We start from the raw sequence: 24,511 nt of genomic DNA, 5'->3' as shown, positions 1-24,511 counted from the left end.
GTTTGGTCATATTGTTATTGGTAATGGTCAGCATAAAAGCTGTACAAAAGAGATTAGATTCAAGGATCTCTTTCTGAAAAGAAAAAGTGGGGATATAGAAATGATAGTATAAAAGGGTAGATTATTGAATCAACTTTTAAAGCAAAAAAACTACAAGTCTTAAATATTAAATGTTTCACAATGGTTAGATTTTTGTATATTGATACAAACTTAAATTTCATTTTATTATACTGTATGCATATTTCTACTCTTGTTTGGGGTATTGTGTTTATATAACTCATTTAACAGTGTAATGTATAATTAAGAAATACAAATTAATAGTCATCTATAATAATCAAACTTATAGTCATATTAGATATGTTTCCAAGGTTAAACATATATGTTTGGATAGATGGTCATCAAATACTTTAAATACTCACAGAATATAGCATTTAATATGTTTTAATAGCATAAGGCTTTTCATGACAATAAGATGTGTCTGCTCCTGGCAGCACCAATCTACTTTAGAGAAGATAATGGTCATTGAAGAAACTCCATATGGAGTTTACTTTCTCTGTGGCAAAAGTTAGCCACTGGGCAAGAAACTGCCCTTGCTTCTGTTGCTAACAGTATGGTGTGCCGAAGACAAGCAGGACACAAAAGAAAATGACTGCTGAACTTTGCTAAGACAAGGTGGACAAAATTCCCTGTTTCGCAGAAAAATCTGTCAGAGATGCTAGGTCCATAGGCCAGAATTGGATGCCCCAACATTGCAGAGGAACCTTGGGTGACTGTCCAGGTAGCTAGATTTTTTTTATCATTTCTTAGTTTTGGAAGTTGTTTGCTCTCTACTTTCTGTTTACTCAGGAAATATTATATCCTTCTCAGGTTTGTGATGGACTTGAAAACTGAATAGTCACAGTTAAAGTTTTCCTTAGTTATAATAAATGGTGAATTAGGTATAAAACTTTAGAGTCACAAAGGTAAGATAAATAATATTTTCTCTTATTTTGCCAAATACAAGTGGACTAGATACTGTAATTGTAATTCTTACTTGATAACTGGTTTTTTTTGTATGTAATTTTACTAAGTTTAAGTTAAAATTTTCCTTTTTATGTAGACAAAAAGGGGGAAATTCTGTGGAATAATCCTTGTGTACACTGTGTAAACCTATGATTGGTTTAATAAACAAGCTGACCGGCCAGTAGATGAACAGAATAAAGTTAGGTGGGCAAAGCCAAACTAAAATTGATGGGATGCAGAAATGCAGAGTTGGGAGATGTCAGGCAGTCACTGATGAAGCATGATGTGTAGAAAATGAGGTAGCAAGCCAGGAGCCAAGTGGCAAAGCACAGACAAGAAATATGGGTTAATTTAAATGTAAGAGTCAGTTATTAACAAGTCTGAGCTATTGGCTGAGCATTTATAAGTAATCTTAAGCCTCTCTGTGTTTACTTGAGAGTGGATGCAGGTCAGGAAAACTCTGCCTACATTATCTTGAGGAGCAATAAGTAGAAAGAAATTAAGAATATGGGGATAAAAAAAACAATAGATTTTCATGGAAACCAAGGGAGAGATGTTTCTCATGTAAAAGAATGGACGTAAAGGAATGGATAGTAGATGTTTTCAAAATATTTTATATTTTTTCAATTATTATATGTTCATGTTATCAATAAAGTTGACTCTTCTGGAGGTACTGAGGCAGAGTAGAATTAAAGAAGTCACTAGCCTAAGAAAGTAGCATTGCCTGTGGGAGAACTTTTAAAGGAAAGGTCATCCACCTTCCATTCACACAATGAGTCACTCACTGGTGACCCCAATAACAAAATTTTCTAAATAACTTTTACTACATGAGAACTAAGATTCACAAAATTTTCACAACTATTTTGTGTTTTGTGGTATTCAGAAGTATATTTTAATAATAAATGAAAATATCTGATCTATAAATTATGTTTTAACATTTTACTCCATGTGTCATTATTTTGTTCATTGTTTTTCTGATGAAATTAGGGGACTTTCATCATTTCATGCAGTAGACAATTATCCTAATGTCTATGAAGGGATACTTTCTCCTTTCTCCTCAAAAATCTATTGTTCTTCAATGAATATAATCAGCATGAGAATTGTTATCACTGTGCAATTTTAGGTCAAGATATTTTTCACCAATATATTATAATACATATTTCTTATATTGCTTGTTCTGTCCCAAGTGGCTATACATCTGGTAGGGCATCTTTTGTCTACAGCAAATCAGAAATGGGTTCTTCATCAACCATAGGCTGCAAAAATCCTTAAAAGTAGATTTCTCAGACCAGCGATTCATTTTTATGTCTAACAACCACCGTTAATACAGCCTTAGATCTAAATTGTTTTCTTAATGTATACAAACTTAATATACTGTTGCATTTGTATACATTGTACATGTTTATTCATATCCACAAGGGTAATTATTAGATACGCAGATCATTAGTTTTCAGTTTTTACTTACAAATAAAAATTTAAAAAGTCAAGAGGAGCAATCAGATCAATCATACCCTAAAATCAAATAATTTATATGGTTAAAATTAGGATCTTATATTTTTGGAGGCAGAGCCAGGCGGATCTCTGTGAGTTCGAGGCCAGCCTGGACTACCAAGTGAGTTCCAGGAAAGGTGCAAAGCTACACAGAGAAACCCTGTCTCGAAAAACCAAAAAAAAAAAAAAATTAGGATCTTACCACTAGCACCTTCATCTTCCCATATGGTTCCCATTATACATTTCCAGAACAACAAGAGCACACAGCCTAAATCAATACATTGAGCACACATTCGTGTATAAATAACTCTGTATATGGACTGTATATATAAATAATTTGATAGACAGGAATGCTTTCACCATAATACATCCAGCACATGGAACTCCAGAAGAAGAGAAGAAAATATAAAGTTTTTGAATTAATAAAATTTTATTCTAAAATTATGCTAATATCAGTATAGGATTCCACCAGTCATGACCAAATTACCAAACACACAATGTGGACACACATGGAGACACACAGATTGGGGGAGTGTATTCTAATTCCTGTAACCTTTCTAGTACATTTAATATCAATCTATGAGGCTGTAGAATAAAATCTTCTGGTCTGTCTGTCTGTGTCTCTCTCTTTCTCTTTCACACACACATGTATGGAATAATATATATGAATATGCATTTATACGTATTTGAATTAGGCACACATACATAAAAAGTGGACGATACAAATTTTACAGTTTATGTAAAGAAGCAACTGAAAGGGGTACTGGTTATGCCATCACTTCCAGATCATCACTCTTTATAAGTACTTCTGTGATACGGATAAATATGATTTTTCTACTCAGTTCCTCCCTGCAGAATTTAGCACACACTTTGCAAGGGAAAGTGACTGACAGCTTGAATCACACCAGTGGCTGTACACAGTGAAAAAGCTATCTCCATGCAGTTGGTCTTTCCAATTGTCTGTTGTTGATAAGTGTGCCAGCGAGAGTCCCAGTGAGGACAAGTAAGTACCCAAAGGAAGAAAGGGATGACGACCTGACATTGGAAATGAACATGATGAATCAATGGAGCTGAAAAATAGTATACAAATAAGCAAAAACATGAGGAAAAAAATTTAAGAACAAAATTGTATAAGGTATCAGGCAAGAATAAAATTATAGAATTACTCAGACTCACGGAGTATATGAATCTAAGTTTTGTTTGGTGTGTGTGTGTGTGTGTGTGTGTGTGTGTGTGTGTGTGTGTGTGCATGAGTATATGTGAATAAATATGATTTGGGAGTTGGTGTTGTCTTAATGCATACAAACTTAATGTTACATTTGTAAACATTGTATGTATTTATAAATATCCAAAACAAATATTCCTAGATACATACATATTTTTATTTTTCATATTTTGCTTTGCAAATTTTTTAAAAGTCAAAGTGAATAACAACATTCATAATACCATAAAGTCAAATAGTTTACATTATTAAAATTATGATCAATAAGGCATTTTTCAAAATACAGGGTTATTGGCTTTATAAATTACATATCATAGATTTAAATGTATTGACCTGAGCATTCTCTGAAGTAGCATTATTTACTCAAAAATAGTGTACCAGCTGAAATAGAATTAAGATCTATAATGCTGTATAAACTTTTTCACAGAATATTGCCTAGTTAGCCCTGAACAAATGGCACTTTTTTTATCTTAATCTATAAGGTGGTATATGTTCCCTCCTTCCTATTCATTGTGCTTCACATTTGGTATACCCTAAATTCACACACAGATACTAGAGGGGTAGTGAAAATCTAAATCCAGGGTCCGTGCTCATGGGTTGGACAGAATAAATGGATAAATGATTGATGCCCAGCAACAAGGACAGAAGAATTGCTGAGAATGGCTAGGATGCAGAAGAGGAAAAAATCCAGAAAGAAATCTTCCTGGAAATACTAGGCAGCTAATGTGCACTAATGATTCTTCATCATGCTGGTAGAGCAAGGAAATGTGGCTGATCTAGCAGTCCTATGCAAGATAGCCAAGAGAAGAGGATCTCAACGTTTCAAATTCCCAATGAGGGAAGTGAATCTCTAAGCAGGCCTGAAGGCTTCATCTCAGCTTTCTGACAAATTCTGTGCCTACCAGTGCATTCTCAGCAATTCAGTGACTACATCTAGCATCACTAAGTATTGTTCTGTTGTAGGATGACAAGATAGATAGAATTTTGGCCAGGATGACCATGCCTATGTTATTCATGTATAGAATTAGAAGAGCTTAGCTCAAATTAAAAATAAATAACTTCCGGTAACAAAGAGGAAATAGTTAAAACTATATGAAGCAGTGAGTGTTCTCAGCTAATGTGCAGAAAATGGCAGAAAAAGATGAGGCTTTTGAAAACAATTACCTAGTTTAGGTTATTTTTTAGATTGGTCCTCAAAGCAAATGCTGTACTCAAAACAGATTGTGGGAGAAGGAAGGAGTTGCCTAGAACAGCAGAATCTAGTGATAAAAAATAAACATTCTGGTGTCAGAGGGTAGTGGATTCTAAATCCAGGTTTGACACATTCTAAAGTTCAAATATTGTTCAAGGTACCTTGTCTCACTGTCAGTAATAGTATTGCTTTTCTGTATTCAGGCTTACTTCACTTAGCATAAAGTGGCAAGGTTTGTCCATGTTGTTTTCTTACTTTTTAAAAAGGACAAAATTTCCTATTTCAGTAAAGAGAAAACTGTGCTAACATGGATAAAAATTGGAGAAACTGTTCTGGAGAAATGGATTTACAGTTAAGAGCACTTGCTGCCCTCACAGAGGACCTAGGTTTGGTTCCCAATACCCACTTAGTGGTTCAGAACCATCTATAACTCCGTGTCTGTGGATTGTGCACCCTCTTCTGACCTCTACAGGCACCAGGCATTTACATAGTAAATACATACAAGCAGGTAAAACTCTCATACACATAAAATAAGCACATCTTTAAAAAACTAAAGAAAAAAAAGGAATGACAGAAATGGAGAAATTGAAAAGTGTTTGTCAAAGGTGAAAACATCTACCTGTCAAATGAATAAATTCGGGAAATGTTACATAAGGTATTGTGAATGCAGTTTATATTAATGTATTACGTATTTGAAATACCCTGAAAGGGATTTAGGAAGAGCATTCTTAGTTCATTATTATACATCTCATCAAGTAAAGTAGCTCCTGAGATCTATTTGTGTAGACTCAGGCTTCTAGGTCTGCAACCATAGATACCCTGAAGACAAGATTAGAATTCTCCAGACACTCCCTGAAGAGCAGCTTAATCTTTAGCCTTGGAAAAAAATCAAAATAAAACTAATTTTCAGAATGCTTAAATTAAGACTGTAACATTTTGAAATATATTTCATTATAAATTTTAATATACAAAATAATAAAATATGAATACAATTTAGATTTTAATTCTTAAAATGTCAAACTCAGATTCTGAAAGAATAATTAGTTGATTAAAATGTTTTTTTCATTCTTAGTGTCTTTCCTTTTAGCCCTGAATTTTTGAATAGATGCCTGATAATTATACACCTCAGTCCTGTTAGCACAGACTATGAATTTTAGAAACTACAGAAAAAAAAAGTTCGTGACTGCTGGTAGCTATGGCCATTCGTTTCCCAGTGCTTGCTACAGTATTATGCAACTGATATATTGAAATTATGAAAGAGGGTCCAAAGTGAATTAATAAATGCAGTCCAAAGACAAAAGCAACATTATTTTGCAATCTTTTGTGGGAAAATAGAAATACCACCAACTTGGAAAGAAAGTTATGTATGGACCCTTCAGTACGATATGCTTTTTAAATACAGATCTGAACTTAGGTTTTCATAGTCAATCTCTTTAATAGGTCCGACACACTGAGGAACGAGACAAACAGAGGATACTTACTTGCGATGCTATTGCTCGAGACTGACACAAAGGAGAGAAAAGGAAATACACAAAATGCAGTTTAGACAACGACTGAACCGTACATACATGGAACAGCAGCAAGGACAAAGTACGACATACATCCACATCACACTTCTACAGCAATAACGTGCTGACTTTTTGTAAGGCTTTTGATCAAAGTCAGATAAGCTATGTTTTTTTTTTTAATGTCTATCAAAGATTCTTTATCCTCAGATTGTTTTTGTTATGTTAAAACTGGCTAAGAATGATATTTACTAAAATAAATGGTAGAAAAATAAATGAACCACTCCATGAAAAGAGAATATTGTAAATAACCATTTGCATTAAGCGCTTACTATTGGTAATGATACACACAATAGCAAATCTGAAACTAACATTCAGGAACATTATAATTAACAACAGTCTGTGTAGATACACAAGACAGGGACTGGTAGTTATTCTATTGATGTCTTTTTATTGTTGATAAAGATGTTATTTTAATAATGTTTAAAGTTTTCTTACTTGATAATTGCTTTTATATGCATTTATGAGTAACTCATCCTCAGGAAGTCTTCTGAAGTTTTCCTGTTCTTATAAAGAGGGCTTGGACTTGCCTCTACTGAATGTGCCTCCCTATGGGGGACCTTGCCTTCTGGCGGGTGGAAGTAGGGGGTTGGGTTGAAAGGAGGAGGCTAGGGGGATGGGAGAAGGGAAGAGGTGGATCTTTGATTGGTGTGTAAAATGAATGAAAAAATTTTCTTAATAAAAAAATGACTACATCAAAATTCTATCAAAATCTACTTTCTAATTACCATGACTAATTAAGAAATATTTGTATTACACTGAACGTTTATGACCCACTTTTAAAGAATATGTGAAATTGAAAGCCACAGGACAATGAGTGATATTTGGAGACAGAACTGCTGGAGAGTGATTAGGTCATGAAAGGTCTAGTGATCCCAAAATGCCTTGCTTCTTCTGCCTGAGAAGATACAATGTTCAAATTGCCAAGAATCCCAAAGCAGACTCTGCTCAGACAACAAACCTACCAGTGTATATATTCTAGGCTTCCCAGTCCTTAAAAATGTCAGATCATTTTTTCATTAAAAAAGTCTCCTTTTATTATTTTTATTATGCACACAAATATGTGCCTGTGTGAGAGTATATGCATGGGAGTACATGATCCTCCTCTAAAAGAACAGTATGTTCTCTTTACTACAGAGCAATCTTTCCAGCCACTAAAGTTTCCATTTTTATAAGCTATCGAACGTATGTTATGTTGCTAAGGAAACCCTAGTCAAACTAAGGAAATGTTAAATTACTTACATATAAAAAGAGTTTTGTTTTATTTACTGTATAATCAAATAATATTTGTATCTATTCTAAAATCGGTAGCCATATTTGCCAAACTACTCCAAGTATTTAACTGTCTTGAATGACTCTCCAGTCAGCTACTGTACAAATTACAATAGCTGTTTCTTCTTTGAAAGTGCTTTCTGAAATGACCCTCAGAGTCTATGTTCAAAGAAAAACTTAAATTTTGCTATAGAGGTGGTAACAGAGATGTATTAAATGTCTCAGAAACAACAATGAGGTTACCAACAACACTTCATGAAACTTGAACAACATCCAGATGGCCACAGAACATATCTATGTAAATATATAATCATAACTAGACAAAAAAAAACCAAAACTCTATCCTATTAAATGTATGCTGACTATAAAACTCATTTGTAAGATGCATGAAATTTTTTTATTTAATCACGAATCTTTTCAGTGATTACTTAGACTGCAAAAATGAATATCGTTGATCTGGGCCCTGTACTTATGATTTTGCTTAAGAAGAAAAGACCCAGCTAGCCAAAATGTCTTTGTGATTTATCATAACTTTGGAGTTTGAAAAGAAATAGTTCAAGAATATCAACCAAGTTTTATATTAAGAAATAATAGGTATGTATACATATATATATATATGTAGGATAGTATATTTATCTAAAAACTTTATGTAATAACATAATCTAATTCAAAAGTTGTATTTTCCTAAGATTATAAAAATCATTTGGAACCATAGATACGAAAAAATCAAAATACAGAAAATATATTCTAAGTTGCAGGTGGTCATCAAAAGCTTTCCTTCCATATTAACAGGTCTAGTTCCTGATAAAATTACTCTTTTTTCTTAGAAAATCAGGCTCTGTTCCTTGACCTTTTTTATTGCTTTACATTGATTTTCAATGTAGAGACAGGGAAACATTCATTCTGATGCTTAATGACTTTTCAATAATTAATTAATTAATGACTTTTCATATGTGCAGCCAGAAAATATATTAGAAACAGACAATTTGGAGGCCTTTTTTCTGTCTCAGAATCTTAGGGAAGACATAATTATTCTGATTCTTTAAAATGTTCTAGCAGTAGCTAATCTTAGAAAAGGAGACTGGAACACAATATCCACAAATGCTAGAAAAGCCTCTCCTTGACAATAATTTCTGAAATAGTTGAGACTTCAGTTATTGAAAATTTACTCTGAATTTATATAGAACTCCTTTTCAATTTCTATTGCACTTGTGTCAAATCAGTTACCATGTTTATGAATGACTATATTCATTAGAGTAAACGTCACAGCAAAAGGCTTTCATAGTTCCAAACCTCAGATGTGGTTAGTTTCTGAGATTCCGTCCTGTAGATCCCAATGGGAACATCTCCCGTAGAAGAACACAACTTCTGATAGAGTCTGGCATATGTTCTGATCCACAAGTCATCTTCAGTGATTTTCATCTATAATGCATACGAATGAATCACAAATCAATGTTTAAGAATGAAAATCCCAGTGGTTATTTTTCTCTTCTTAAAAGCTGAGTCAATATATATTTTGAAACTTCCAAGTAGTATTTCATAAAAGCTTGTTCACACACTAGGTTTATTTATTTTTACTCCACCTCAGCTTATCCTGGGAGTTCATCCAAAGCCATGAAACATTAAGTAGTCAGTCTGGGGCAACACGGCATTATATCAGTGCAACAAAAGTAGGCAACACAACATTGGTAGTGACCTGGGAGATGGTGTAAACAGTGTGGAAACCTTTAAGATGATGTCATGACAAAATTGACACTGATATTTAGTGAACACAGTTTTCTAAAGCTAAAAATGTAAGGTACAGAACTCTAGTAATAAAAGTCCTATCCCACGTGCTTCAGGGTTCCTACATGTACACAAGCAAATCTATTGTAGAAGGAGTACAGGGTTACAGACAGGAAACCAGGGTTCTCATCCTCCCTCCCTGCCCCGCCCAGTTGCTTGTACATCTGAACCATCAGCAATCTATGGTATGCTACTTATTACACTCCTCTATAAAACAGAAGGCCTAAACCAGGTACAATGCCACAGCCTGCTCTCCCCGATACTGCAAAGGGCTGGAGTGGAGGACTCCTTGATTCCAGGAATATGATGACAGTCTGAACAACACAAGATCCCATCGGGAAGAGAGAGAGAGAGAGAGAGAGAGAGAGAGAGAGAGAGAGAGAGAGAGAGAGAGAGAGAGAGAGAGAGAGAAGAAAGAGAGAGAAAGACCGAGAGAGACAGAGAGAGACAGAGAGAGACAGAGAATATTAGGGTTGAAGCCAGAATCATCCTGCTCATGGACAATGTAGGAAGTCTTGGACAGGTCATTGTCAAACTGTCAAATTGTCAACAGAAACACTGAGAGTTTTTACTCAGTTTTATACAGAATGGATTTTTTTTTGGCAAGGATATTAATTGAAACGCTTGGTCCACAAAAACAGCATACACTACATTTAATGTTTAAGGGTTTATAATGGATTACAAGACCTCAGATGCAACACTTTGGACACAAACGAGGAAATAAATGTGATTGTTGATGAGTCACCAAAAGCACATGGTAGATAGATCTCCAAACCTTCTATCAGAATTCTCTTCTCTTCCATACATAGTTAACTTACAGAACAAAGAAACCCCGATCCTGGTATGGTGTCCAGTCCCAACAGAAGTCTGGTGATAGAAATCATATAATCTTTCACAAATGACTGCAATATAAGCAAAATACGTATACATTATGTATGTGAGGTACATAGAACAGTGAGGAGGGTAAACACATAAATATTTCTGAAAAAATATATCACTTCTGCAAGCCTCAATAAAATGAGATAAAATACATTTCAACTTTTTCAATAGCCAATAGTTAAGCTGAACCTAAAGAAATATATGAAATACTTGTTATTTAGAGATAACATGTATGCCGACATTGGCTTACTAGACATGATACTAACATTTTATATGGCTTAAAAACAACACAAAAGTCTCTAAACTGAAATAAGATGGTGAAATTAATAACTATTAAAATAAGGTGTTAAAATATTTCAACCAATCTTTTCTCTAAGATTAAGCTACTCAATGGCAAGATAAAAACTATTTCTAGACTTCTCTTTATTATTCTTTATTACATATATTCTTTCCCAAACTACTCTATGTTAAAATAAATCTCTTTAAAAAAAGAATCATATTTTCTTAAAATAACAATGCATATTACTTAATTATAGGAAAATAAACTATACTATTAGAAAGTATGTACAAACACCATCAACAAAAGCCATCCCTAGGAGTGGGATGCAGCTTGTCTAACGTGCACAAGGCTCTGGGGTCCAATCTCAGTGTCAACAAAAGATGAAAATCATTCTCAACAGTTCAGAAGTCATTATAATCAACCCAAAATCCAGGAGAACAGAAATTATTTTCTAGAATTTGCTAACTCTGAAATCCACTAGTTAAGTGTAAAATAGTAAAATAAAATTGTAAATTGTAGCTAGAAGAATTTTAAGTGAAATGGAAAAGTTTACCAAAACAAAAATGAATCTAATCCAGCAAATAAGTTTTGTGGTATCATGTGGTGTTTCTCTCAGTTATATACATACACATTCAGATAGATGCAGTATATATTGGATTGAAACCTGATATATAGCACTGACTCTGATATAATTCTAAACTTAAAATACTACATTTATTTATTTATCTATCTATTGGCACATGTGTGCCACAGAGTGCCTGTGGAAGTCAGAGGGAAACTTTGGCAGGTGGATTCTGTTCATTTACAACACGGGTCTCTGAGATGGAACTCAGGTCTTCAGGTTTCACCACAAGCACCTTATCAACTGCACCATCTTGTCGGCCCTAATTCAAAACTCTCAAATTCTAATTGAGCCTTTCAGCAGAAGTTTGAACAAACTACTAACTTCCTTGTGTCTTGAGAACACGAAACAAAAATCAAACCAAAGAAAGTTTAAAAAACGGTCTCCACTTCCATGGTTACATTCTATCACATGGACACAGGAAGGACTCTAGCTTCAGAATAGTAGCTGAGCACTTCTCTGTGATTGCTACAAACTCTCAGCTTGAAGATGGACTGACACCATCTCAGTTGAAGCTGAGAGTTTACATCAAACTCCTGCTCTTCAAGCACACTTAAAATAAAAGAAAGAAAAAACTAGGTTGTACTTTTCTCTTCAGGAGATAAGCACATGCATATTTGGGGTGCTTGGGGTACTGGCCGTGCCTCCTGGGTTAGCCGGATAAATTATCTGGAAATATTATTACAAAGCATTAATGCTGCTTCATTGTTTGCTGTGGCACCTCTCCAGCATAAGCAGGCTGCTCCTAGCACATGTAAGCACACACAGAGGCAGTTAGCCTAGAGGCCAGCAGAAAATCACCAGATAGCTTTGGATTAGTTTAGTCAGGCGGGCAGTTGTAGAGACTGCAGCAAATACATAATCAAAAGCAATGTGGACAATAAAACATGAAGGTGCTGAACTTAAGACTGATGTTATGAAATAAATCCTTAATGAATATACTTTTTTCATTTTAAATGGAAATGCTTATTGATTATGTGAATAACGAGAGAACAGGAAACATTACGATTATTAGCTGTGGGCAGAAACAAACAAAAGCAGACGACGATATATGTTTGTGTGAAAATATATGGATTTTTTGATTGCTCTGGATTGCTGTACAGTGCATAAGCAGCAGTGTTACTTTGGCATTCAGGGACTATCTAAATGACTCTGGGTTGTAAAAATGTTTCTTCTATTTATATAAAGTGAGCAGAAATGATCAGATATTTAAATACCTTCAGTTTATAATACTAACAGCTTGCTATTTTGTTTAACATCTGAAAAAAAAGAAGTACTATAAGCAAAGCTACTTTTGGCTTTTTGCTATTTTTCTTTAAAAAAAAATCAAGTAGTTCAGAGGCATGTTTGGAACCATAAGAAAGTACATTAATACATTTCACAGGAAACTGATATCCAGGAACACCAAGAAATAATTTTAATATACTATTTTATTTTTATTACTGTTACTGTTACTATTGATAGGGAGGAGCAAGAGAGAGACAAAGAGAGACTCAGACAGGCAGTCAGAGCTAGAAAGACAGACAGAGATAGAGATAGACAGCTCCTAAATGCATGTCTAATTAGATGAGAAAATAGGGCATATATATATATATATACATGTATATGCATTTTTACTTAATCTTTTAAAAATTACTTCTTTTATTTTTGAGATTATATTATAATTACATTGTTTACTCCACTTTCTCCTTTCAAACTTTCCTATATATCCCTCCTTGCTTTCTTTCAAATTTATGGTTGTTATATGTATTGTACATATATGTGTATAAATATATTTCTAAATACAACCAGCTCAATCTGTATAATATTACTTGTAAGTATAGTTCAGGTCTGAGAACTTAACATCAGATCATATTTTTAAAATCAGTATTTATGTGATTAAATAACATGGAAACATACTAAACTGTTTCAGCGCAGCTTTTTTTTTTTTTTTTTTTTTTTTTTTGGCTTTCCGAGAGAGGGTTTCCCTGTGTAGCTTTGCGCCTTTCCTGGAACTCACTCGGTAGCCCAGGCTGGCCCCGAACTCACCGAGATCCGCCTGCTTCTACCTCCCGAGTGCTGGGATTAAAGGCATGCGCCACCACCGCCCAGCTCAGTGCAACTTTTAAAAGTTCAAAGTATCACTACCACTCATTTTTACTTAAAATCTAAGTGAAATATAAAATAACCATTTCAAAGGAACAAGAGACTGCATACCTGATACAGAAGCGTGTCCAACATGCTGATGCTGAACACTCGTCCAGCAGCAAAAGGCAGTCGAAACATAAAGGCCAGGTTAGAACCTCGTTCTCGCTCTTTCTGTTCAGAGTCAGAGGGAGAAGCTGTGAGCATCTATATTTTATTCACTGCTGTGTGGGAAAATTTTCTTAGCAAATATAAAAAAAAGATATTCTTATTCAAATATTAATGATAAATATGCCCTGCCTTCTTTTAAAAATGATTTTTGTATATGTGCATATGAATATATGTACATGTGTGTGCTTAAAAATGAAATTTTAAATAAGTCTTAACAGCTTTTTTTCCATTAACAACTTTTCTGGATCTATTGGAACATCACGTAACTCAGAATGTTAACATCTTCATGTATAAACATTTGTTCATGCTATAATAGATGACAAAATTAAACAAACAAAATAAAATAATTGAATCAAATATAAGCAGTGGCTGAAGTTAACATACTTTATCATGATACTTAGATTTGCCTAAATCCTAACTGGCAAGGTTATGACATCACAGGGTTGAATTCTGAGAAAGTAATTTCGTCATACCACAAGAAGAGTTCTCACGAAAGGGATCAGTGCTCTACAAATCAAAGTCCGTCTATCATGTGCCAACTTTGAACAAAAATGTGTGCCTTCACTATTCCCTTCCACAGCAAGCACGTTAACCTGGGACTCCTCATACTCCACAACTGAGAGAAATAGATGTGTCTAAGCTCTCCAGTCTACGGTACTTTGGGGGTAGCAGATCAAAGTGAAAAGGTGTATCACACCCCATCTGATCCTCATGCTCTCTTTCACACACATATTTACAGAGAAGCTTCTTTACATTTCCAAAAGAAAGCTTATGTACATGTAAGTATGCATGTATATTATGATTCACAGTACTTTCGTTAAACACAACTCTATTGTTATTTGGATGCCATGGTACAGACTTGAGAGACTGAGGGCAGGGGGAGCAGAAGCTTGAGAACATCCTATTTTACAGAAGACCTTGCCTCACAACAAAACAAACATCTATTATCTTCTTACTAAGGGCAGAAACAGAAACAAAGAGCAAATGTTACATGTATTAACAATTGAAAGAGGCACTGTAAGAGAGCAAGTTATCCTTGTGCTTACCACTCATTAGCTTCAAAAAACACTATTGCTTTGCTGTAAGCTTTACTAGGGCAAACTGACACAGTTATGTGAATAAGAAATCCATTTCTTGAAGAAACGAAGACCCCATTTTTAACGTAGCAAATTTTGGGGATCTAAAGAGAAAGAACCCCTCACATTCTTCTCTTTAAAATGAGTTGGGGGGGCTATTATTAATGGCTATGTTTGTAAAACAAACACAAATATGCCCCCAAATCTGAGGGATGTAAACTGCTGCAAACACTGTGACAATGGTTCTCAACCTGTGGGCTGTGACCCATATAGGGGTTGTTGATTAGATATCCTGCATATCGATATGCACATTACGATTCATAGCGGTAGCAAAATTACAGTTATGAAGTAGCAAAAAGAAATAATTTTATGGTTGGGGGGTCACCACAACATGAGGAACTGTATTAAAGGGTCACAGCTTTAAGAAGATTGAGAACCGTTGCACTGTGAGAATCAGTATGGTGGTTTCTCATACAGTGAAAAATATAACTTCATTAAGGTGCTGCTGTACCATGTCTCATACCCAGTGGCTCTAAGTGAACATACCAGAGAGAGATTTACACCTCTGATGTTCATAGCTTCACTCTTCATAATGAAAACAGAAATATTTCGGGATGTCCATTAATAGGTATGTGGATAAAGAATATGAATCCAACCCAGATTTCCTCCTGCTTCTTCATTGTGTCAGTAAACCACTGACCTTGGGGCTATAACCTTTTCCTGTTGGATTTCTAATCAAAATCCTCATACTCCCTTCTGTATCTAACCTTAAATCTGCTCACGAGTTTAATGTGAATACTACTAGGTCAACCTCAATTATGAACATCCTATCATAGAATCACAACTTAACTAGTAAATCCTGGTCAAAGATGACTACTTTATCAATGAAAGAATGTGATGACTCCCTCCATAGCTTATGTATCTATCAACTTTCCAAAATCTACCACTAGTACAGTGTTCTTTTATTTCTTCTGCTAAATTCTACTGCTTTAACACTAGCTAGATCTCAAATCTGACATTTTCCAACCTCAAATCTTTGTTAGCACAAGACAGACCCCATAAGCTGCTAATTAATTCCTCCTTCCTGGCAGCTCAGTGTCTGTTTATATATTGAGTCCATTTACCCTATAATTAGACTTTTCTAGGCCTGCCTGGAGAGTACAGAAGTAGAATTTCTGTGAATAAGAAAAAAGTTCCTTATTCACAGAATCAGAAATGTTTTGATCTTCAGAATGTGTTGTCAAACCAACTTAAATCTCCCACCAGCTTAGTGGGTCAGTGTTGATGTGCTCAGGTAAACTGTGATTTCTTCACACAGATTAATCCTGCTGGACTACTTTTCTAAGCCCAAGGAATCTCCTGTAACTTTATTAGAAAAAATAGGCGATGCCTAAAAATACCTACTTTCACATGATTCTCCATTTCAATCACATTATTAAAATCCTTTTCCAAATTTTAAGATTGGTGGAGATTTCCATTTGTTAAAAATGATGAACAAGTAGTGCATTATGACATGGCTTGGTGATCTACAGAAACATATTATCGGGGTGATGCTCCTTCGTTGTGAGGCACCTTGAAAATTGTACTTTGTTATGTGATATTTTCTTTGTGTTCTGACAAATAAAGCTTGCCTGGAGATCAGAGGGTGGAGCGAGCCACTAGTTAACCATAGAGGTCTGGAGGTCTGTGCAAAGAGGAGACAGGAAGTGATAAGGCGGGATAGAGACAGAATCCCGGCCCTTTTGGACTGGAGGAACAGAAGAGGAAGGAAGACACTGGTGGCTGCTCCTTTGCTTCTCTGATATTTCAGGTTTTACTCACTATCTGAGTCCTATTTTTTATTGATAACATTAATTATATTTACTCATCAGCACTTGATGTCCCTGCTCATGTTTCCTTACAGGTGAAATGAGATTGTATCAGCATTATTATCTCATTGTGATTGCAATAAAGAAAATATCCAAAAATATTTTATATATAGTAACCACTTAGAAAATATTATATTCTGTCATCATTAGTTCTTTTAACATGTTCAATTGTACTTAGCCTTAAAGACTTCATATCTTTCTTCTGTAATGTTACTTCCCATGATTTCACTGCACTGGTCTGGTTGTTACTGTAACACAACTGCTGCTTTCCCACAGAGGTCTGTCTGTCACCTTTATGCATGCTTTCCCTAGTTACACTTGAAAATGACCTTCCAGTACTTCCATTACACACCTGAAATATGTGATTCCTTACTTCTTTTTTTTGTTTATTGATTATATGTCTCCACTAGTCTCCATGTTCCACGACAGTACACACCATGCATTTGCTTCCTGCTCCTTACAATCATGTCAGAAACAGCATGTGGCTTGCATGCATATGGGCAATAAATTATTTGAACAAATGAATTGTTCTACATTTAATAGATGCTTACATCAAAATTTTTACTAGAGATATTAACCCTTTTAACCTTCATAATCTACAAACAAGAAGTTAAAAGAAAAAATGAGGGATATACAATGTCTTTCTTCTCTCACTAGAGTTACTTAATGGAGGTCTGAAGTTATGAATGAGTGTACTGTTAATTTCCATTTTGCAATGTTCCATTTTTTTTGTTTTGCTTGTTTTGTATTTTATAAAACATACTAGCTATTTCTCCAATTGCTTGTAGCACAAATATACATTGTAATCCTCTTAAAAACCGTAACTATGGTACATGAGCCACCTTTCCCTGGCTTAGCTCCAGATCTGTGTCCTTCAAAGCTGCTTTCTCTGAGAGCCACCTTTGACTGATATTACACCACCCCTCTGCTGCAAATGGGGACCATCATAGAAAACCACAATGTAGAGATCAGTGGATCCTGTGATCCCAGCCCCATCGGGTATATCCACATCACAGTTCCCACATCTATGGCTCTGGGAACATCACAGAAGAGTTGGAGGAAAGATTGTAAGAGACAGAATACCAGGAAGTCTGCTGTGAAACTGTCACTTTCAGAAATGGCTGCATAACCAAGACCAGAACAGTGTTAATATCAATGGGCATGCAAATGCTAGAGGGGGAAAATCCCACTCCTAGACAAAGGGCTAGATTAACAGCCAGGCAGTGGTTGCATACACCTTCAATCCCAGCACTCAGGAGGCAGAGCCAGGAGGATCTCTGTGAGTTTGAGGTCAGCCTGGTCTACAGAGCAAGATCCAGGACAGGCACCAAAACTACACAGAGAAACCCTGTCTCAAAAAAAAAAAAAAAAAAAGAGATAAGTTAATTAATCATTGTTGAAGAGAATTAGACTTTTTTTTTTGGAATCCAATACAGAGTGGTCAGTTGTGAAACCATAGAAATACAAATAACAAAAATGGACTCATCAGGTTGTATTTATGTATTTGTACATTTACATATTTGTGCATACGTACATATATATGTAACAATAATAAAGAAAAAAAAGGACTGTCAATTTCAGAACGGGAGGGGGCATTGAGAGGAACATGGAAGGGGATCATGGAAGGGGTTGGAGGGAGGAAAGTAAAGGGTGAAGTAATCTAATTCTATTTTCATTAAAACAAGGAAGCCAAAAATGCACTAATATCTCTGAAATGGGGACATAACTCAGAAGTAGAATACTTGCCTATCCAGCACAAAGCCTTCTGTTCCGCCCCACACTAAACAGGAAATGTTTTCCTTCCTAACAGAATTCTGTATTCAAATGAAGCATCAATGATGACCTTCTATTTTCTTGATAAGCATTTATCTAAAGCACTTAAAAGGATTATGTGATACTTAAGTCATTGTTTAAAGATTTAAGGTGATTTAACGCAGTTGCTCACACCTGTCTTACTATTAGATTTGAGATCATGTACACATGCCTTTCTTGGAACAAGAAATTTAATTCTGGCAGATATTTTGTTTGCTCTGTGACCACCCAGTACCATATGGAATGAGATGACGAATTCTTGGATGTAATAGAATAGTGTGGGAGGAAAAGCAAATGAAGATTCATTGGAACAAATTATTGGCTCCTGTCTCCTCTCTTAAAAACAATTCTTTGACATGCTTTCATTTCTGCTCTCGACACCCTACAACTGAGTCCCTACCACTAGTAGCTTTTATTAACATGAACCTATGCAACTTCTCTCCAAGTGCTTGCCCAAAAACATTCAAACTCTACTTGGTCTGATCGTTGACATCACTATCTCATTCTTGACAACTCTTTCCTCATTCATTTCTTTAATCTGTCTCCTTTCAGTCACCGTTTTATGAAGTTCAAGATACATCTGTGGCTAAACTCTGTCTCCATACAAGTCCCTTCTTTTTGTTTTAACAGCGTGCTTCTTTGGTTGGAGAAACAGTCCAGCAAATAAAAGCATCTGTCATGATGCCTGACAACCCAAGTCCAATCCCCGAGATCCCAATGGTGTAGGAAGAGAACTGACTACATGTCCTTTGATCTCCACTCATGCATGTCCATGTATATGTGCACCAATGTCCATAATTCAAGTACAGATATATACACATATATATGTGTGTGTGTAAATATAAATATACATATTGAAATATATATATATTCATTCACATAGTACCATCCATACAATACATACTAAAATACTGACGTCCTTTAAATGAATGCCTCATCTACTTCACTAAAGTCATCTTGCTCAGAATTCTCTGTTTTAATCATCACAATTACCCTGCCAGGCCTTCAATATCTCTTGTCTGAATAATTGGAATGACTCTAATACTTTTCATTTACTCCAAAGTGCTCTCTTTTGATAAGTATAGAATTATAATATCAACTGTACAAAATCTGATGGAGTCACTTTCTCCATGTCATGTTTCTCCTTTGACATGTTCCAGCTCCTTTTCCTCTACATAGAAACTCCCAAAACCAGAGTTTGGGCAGCCAGTGCCTGCTTCCACCATCTGTCCAGGGTGCCTGACGAGGACTTCTCAGTCAGAGCTCCTGAGGAGTCAAGTAGTTATCTGGTTAAACCCTGAAAATTCACTTCTTGTGTCTGAGTTCCAGCACACCATGGAGAATACTCTCCTCTTACAAAACACATTGATTTCCACAGCCTCCCATGTGCTCTCCATGTTGTCCACAATACCTCTGATGTTCTAAAGCTGAAAGGCCTTCATAGGGAGGCTATTCTGTTCAGTGTGAGTAGTTCAGTATTTATCATTTGCTACCTTTGTGCTCTCAACTCTTTTAAAGGTAAAAATGAATCAAAGACTCTGAAGCAGTCTTTTTTGGCCTGCTGGCTATAAACACAGCAGCAAGTAAAGCCTTGAACAACTGACCCAATCCTGATGAGAATATATAATACGATCACTTTTGTTACCTAGACAGAAGGCAGATGCATTCAGTAAACTATTCTTTATTGGTGCTGTTTCACTGTATCTAAAAAGTAGAATTAGTTGACAAAATCCATCAATATATATTTTATCTACACCTATCTGAAGAAACAAAAGCCCACATGGCTAGAAGTTACAGGTTGGTGGGAACTAATACATGCATATGATACAGAGACGTCCCACTGAGACTACATGAATTTATTAAAGCAAAGACTATAATTGTAGATGAGTATAACATTGCCTGTCTGATTCCTTAAACGTAACCTTGCCTGTGTCCAGTTTCATGATTTAATATGAGTGAGAAATGCATGGATGAAATTTAAGAAAATTTGTTTGTAAAAAGTTCATACCATAAGAAAAACTTGAATATAATTATTACAAACATGAATAATTAAAGGTGCTAGAGAACTAGCAATTTTACAAAAAGAATGAAAAAGATTTGAAATGTCAATATTCAATGAATGTGATAATTTGATTCTGAAAGTGAATATATCATAAAATGAGTGATCACACAAGGGCTACCATTTCTAGGTTCTCATTATATGACTTAAAATAATTTAGAAAGAAGCTTAATAATTGCAAAATGAAATATGTTTACATGTAATAAAGAAATTTGTTAACTGAAAATGATAAACTTATTATCTGAAACATTTACTGAACACAAATGTGGTTAGCTTGGGATAAATATGACATTAACACAGAAGGTTTCAGGTAACTTCTGCCTGTAAGATATGGAGAAAGATTATTCAGGATGCACAGGTGTGTTCGTTTTTTTTCCAATGTATTTATATGTTGCTGTCCTGGTTCGAAAGTATTTTTTTTTCCTTTTATACATATTTTTAAGATATATGTTTTAGTTTTATTTCATGTATATAAATGGTTGTTAAATACATGCATGCGCATTACAAGTGTTCCTGGAGTCTACAGAGACCAGAAGATGGTATCAGATCTTCTGAAATTGGAGTTACAGACAAGTGCAAGTCACAATGCTAGCACGAGAAATTGAACACAGATATTTTGCAAGAGCAGCAAGTGCTCTTAACTGCTTAGATATTTCTCCATTACCCACTTCCAGAGTTTTTAAGTCTCTTTTTCTTTTCTCTATTTGAGTCTTGATGTGAAGTGTTTCTATCTTACTTCGCTGCCTCCTATATCATAGAACTGAATGTCTTCTATTTCTGGATGAAAAATTAGTTTGTGCATTGCAAACTAGTAAGAGAAAAAATAATGAAAGAAATGAAAGTGTTAATTAACCTAGAGCAGAAATAGAAGGAAATTAGTTTTTTTAAAACACCTTGTTTAACATATATATATATGTATATATATTATATCTCATATATATTCAAATCAACATATTTCAAAGATATTTGTCACCCTAGGTTGAAGTTTTCCATGACTCACAGGAATTTTCTTTGTGTTTTATAACCCTATCTATCTATCTTTCTCCTTTTTCCCTTTCTTTATATCATATACCTATTTATTTCTATGTTAATAGATAACTAACACTCCTTAAAGTAGCATTATATGTACTTATTTAATCAATATTTAATATGTATTTTAAGTTTCAATACTGTGAATCAACCACGTGTCACATCAATCCATCATTTTACTGCATTTGAAACCTCAATATTAGCAGTTGTAGTATAAGGACATATGCATTCATCTTCAAAAATAATACAAGGCAACTCTGTGGAATGTTCCCCAGTAAGTATCTACATTATGGCCATTGCAAATGAACCTCTAGGGCTACTCATGGCCTAGTTAGTGGTCCAATGTGAAGATCTTAAACCTATTATTTTAAAACTTAATTCACATATTAAAGATGTTATTCATATAAATTATTTTTATCACCGTTTGAAAAGAAATAAAAAACTGTATTTCCTCAAATTAATTTGAAAAAATATATATAAGGAAAAAATAAATAGTATTCATAAGAAACAGTATATGAATCTACTATACTAATGGATCAAACCCAATACTGGCATTTAGTACCACAATTCAATTTAGCAATTATAGTCTGTTTTTTTATGAATAATTCAAAAAATTCAAGTTAGTAGTCTGTACAGAAAATGAAATGTTGGACAATATTTTCTTATGCATTTTTATATATCTGTGTTACCCATCAAATTATAATTTCCAAGTTTTTTGTTCAATTTTAAAACTGCCAATGTTTGCCAAGGCATTTTGTGCACATGCAGTGGTTGCTCAATAAATATTCATTCCCTTTAATTCAATCTAATTTAAGTTTAATTTAATTTAATAAGTTTGAGTTAAGATGATGCACAAAATTATTCCTTGTTGATTTTAAAAAATGAACATATGCTAAACAAAACTTTAACTTTTTTTTTCCCTATTGCTTCTAAACAGTTCATCTCTAGTTATTAGTAAGCCCCCATTTTGGCTGTCCAATGACTACCAATGTTGCGTGTAACCGTTTCCATTATGGTATCAGCATGTTGTGTGTAGTCCCCCGCCCCCTGCCGCCGCCACTGTTAAATGGATACAGTACCTGTCTCTTGTTAAGTTGTTGCACTTACTGCAGAGAACTCACAAGTTATAGGGCTCCTAGCTCACATGGCTTCCCACTTTATCACATGAGCTACATGTCCCAGGTGACTTCAAGCCAAAGGCTTTTCTGCCCATCCAGATAGAACTCGGGACTTTTCACAGTTTCTCCTGTCTGATAATACTGTGATCCACTCAGTAGGTGAAAGCACCTACTGAAATGCTATTTCACCAAAAAAGGATGCAGAGAAACAGTCGACAGGGAACGTCCAGGTCTGGGTGGGACTCTGAGCACAGGGCCTTCTCAGAACTTATACCAGGACTTCTTTGCACAAGTACGATGAATTAAATAATTGGCCATGTAATTGATATTGTAGGCTTTAACTCCTCTGCTGCTTGCAGGTGGGAAGGGCTTAAAGGACCAAAGTCACGACCTTCTAATCATATGATTAATTTTTCCTGGTGACTAGCCCCAACCTGAAGCTCTTCCACGAGTCTAAATCTGGCAGGAGTAACAGATACAAATAATAAAACACACCTCCTCATATAAAAAAAATCCTAAAATATTTTAAAACCTAAAGCCAGATGACAGGGGCAAAGATCAAAAACATATTTTTAATAAGCCACACTCTTCATTTTACATTACCATTACTTAGTGAAGGGACAATAATGCCAAAACCTCAGGTGGAACGATATATTATGGACAGGATAGTTAACTAGAATGATAACACCTGTGGAAGCTCTGCTATGAAGATCATCACACCAACCCCATCACAACCAATCTACCACTTTGAGACTGCAGGGGAACAGACAAGACTTAGCAACTGCAGGACATAACCAAGGACCATCAAGACCTTTTTGAGACAAATCCTCAAAATCACACTTTGAAAGTTGCTATGGACCAGTGATGCTTCTCTGTGTTCAGCTCCGTTTCTATTTTGAACCTGAAGCTATTGCTGTGATGATGAGCTCAGAACTCACATTGCCACCTTTGTACTTGCTAAAGCATCAGAACCAGGAAAATCTCTCTGGCTTTCTCTTGCACTCTTCCTTTAAGGAAAATCATAGAATCCACCGAGGTGAATCATTTTGAGAGTACTAGATAATACTCTTAGTCTAAGGTCAGCATAATGGCTTAGTGGATAAAGTGCTTGCTACAGAAGCCTGGCAACTTCAGTCAGACCCCAGGAACCAACAGAGGAAGGAGAGAACTGACCATGTTGCCTTCAGTAAGGCACATAGGTAACACATATGCCTGCCTATATGTACACACACACACACACACACACACACACACACACACACACACACCAGATACTAGTACATAAGATAAACATTTAAATTAAAAAAAGACTCATTCTATAGGTTTCTTTATAGATTCAGATCATAGAGACACAGAGGTGCCAGGACAAATCTTAAACAGGCATTGCAATATTTCCTTCATTTATACCTTGACGGCCTGAGTACAGTTTATTATTAAACATCATTTATTGTCATTGAGCTTTATTGGAGTCTATTTTAAGATTGTTATTAATAAGACAAAGAACTCCAAGAAAGGACTCCACTTTCTCCTTCCTGTATGATCCACAAGATCAATATTTAATATGTAGAAAGCGCTACTTCACCAGAAAAATCTCCCATGCCTCTGCAAAAATCCCAACTCCAACTTTCTGTCATCCAATCAACAAGCAGCTTTTCCACTTTCTCTAACTTCAATACCCTAACAAGTTTTCCACTCTTGACCCCTTTCCTGGACAATCTCATAGTAAATCTTCCTTTTAACCAAATGGGATTACACAGAATGGATTTTTATGGGTGTCTAGCAGAGGGCCCTTGTTCAGTAACAGAATTTCTTGTTTGTTGCAAAGATATACAAGTTTTAGTTTTCCCTATCTATGAAAAGAGGTAGAAAATTGGTTGCTATACACTTTAAATGTATGTCATTGTTTATTAAAATGTTACATATAAATAACTGATATATCATTTG

The 24,511-nt window shown here is 35.1% G+C and overlaps 1 protein-coding gene across 2 annotated transcripts in view; it reads right to left on the bottom strand.

Moving 5' to 3' along the window:
* Positions 1-24,511, bottom strand: part of Kcnt2 (potassium sodium-activated channel subfamily T member 2) — a 353,431-nt gene that overhangs the window by 31,357 nt on the left and 297,563 nt on the right. For both annotated transcript variants that reach the window (XM_052737110.1, XM_052737109.1), the window contains 3 exons: positions 13,507-13,608; positions 10,348-10,431; positions 9,038-9,166 (listed from right to left, as the gene is read on the bottom strand). In XM_052737110.1, coding sequence (XP_052593070.1) covers positions 9,038-9,166; positions 10,348-10,431; positions 13,507-13,608 — 315 coding nt within the window. The remainder of the gene's footprint in view (positions 1-9,037; positions 9,167-10,347; positions 10,432-13,506; positions 13,609-24,511) is intronic.

This window comes from Peromyscus californicus, unplaced genomic scaffold, assembly GCF_007827085.1.
Source record: "Peromyscus californicus insignis strain IS unplaced genomic scaffold, ASM782708v3 Scaffold_14__1_contigs__length_90479793_seg_2, whole genome shotgun sequence".
NCBI lineage: Eukaryota > Metazoa > Chordata > Mammalia > Rodentia > Cricetidae > Peromyscus > Peromyscus californicus.
Note: the sequence above shows the minus strand (reverse complement) of the source record. Positions and strands in the feature narration are given on the sequence as shown.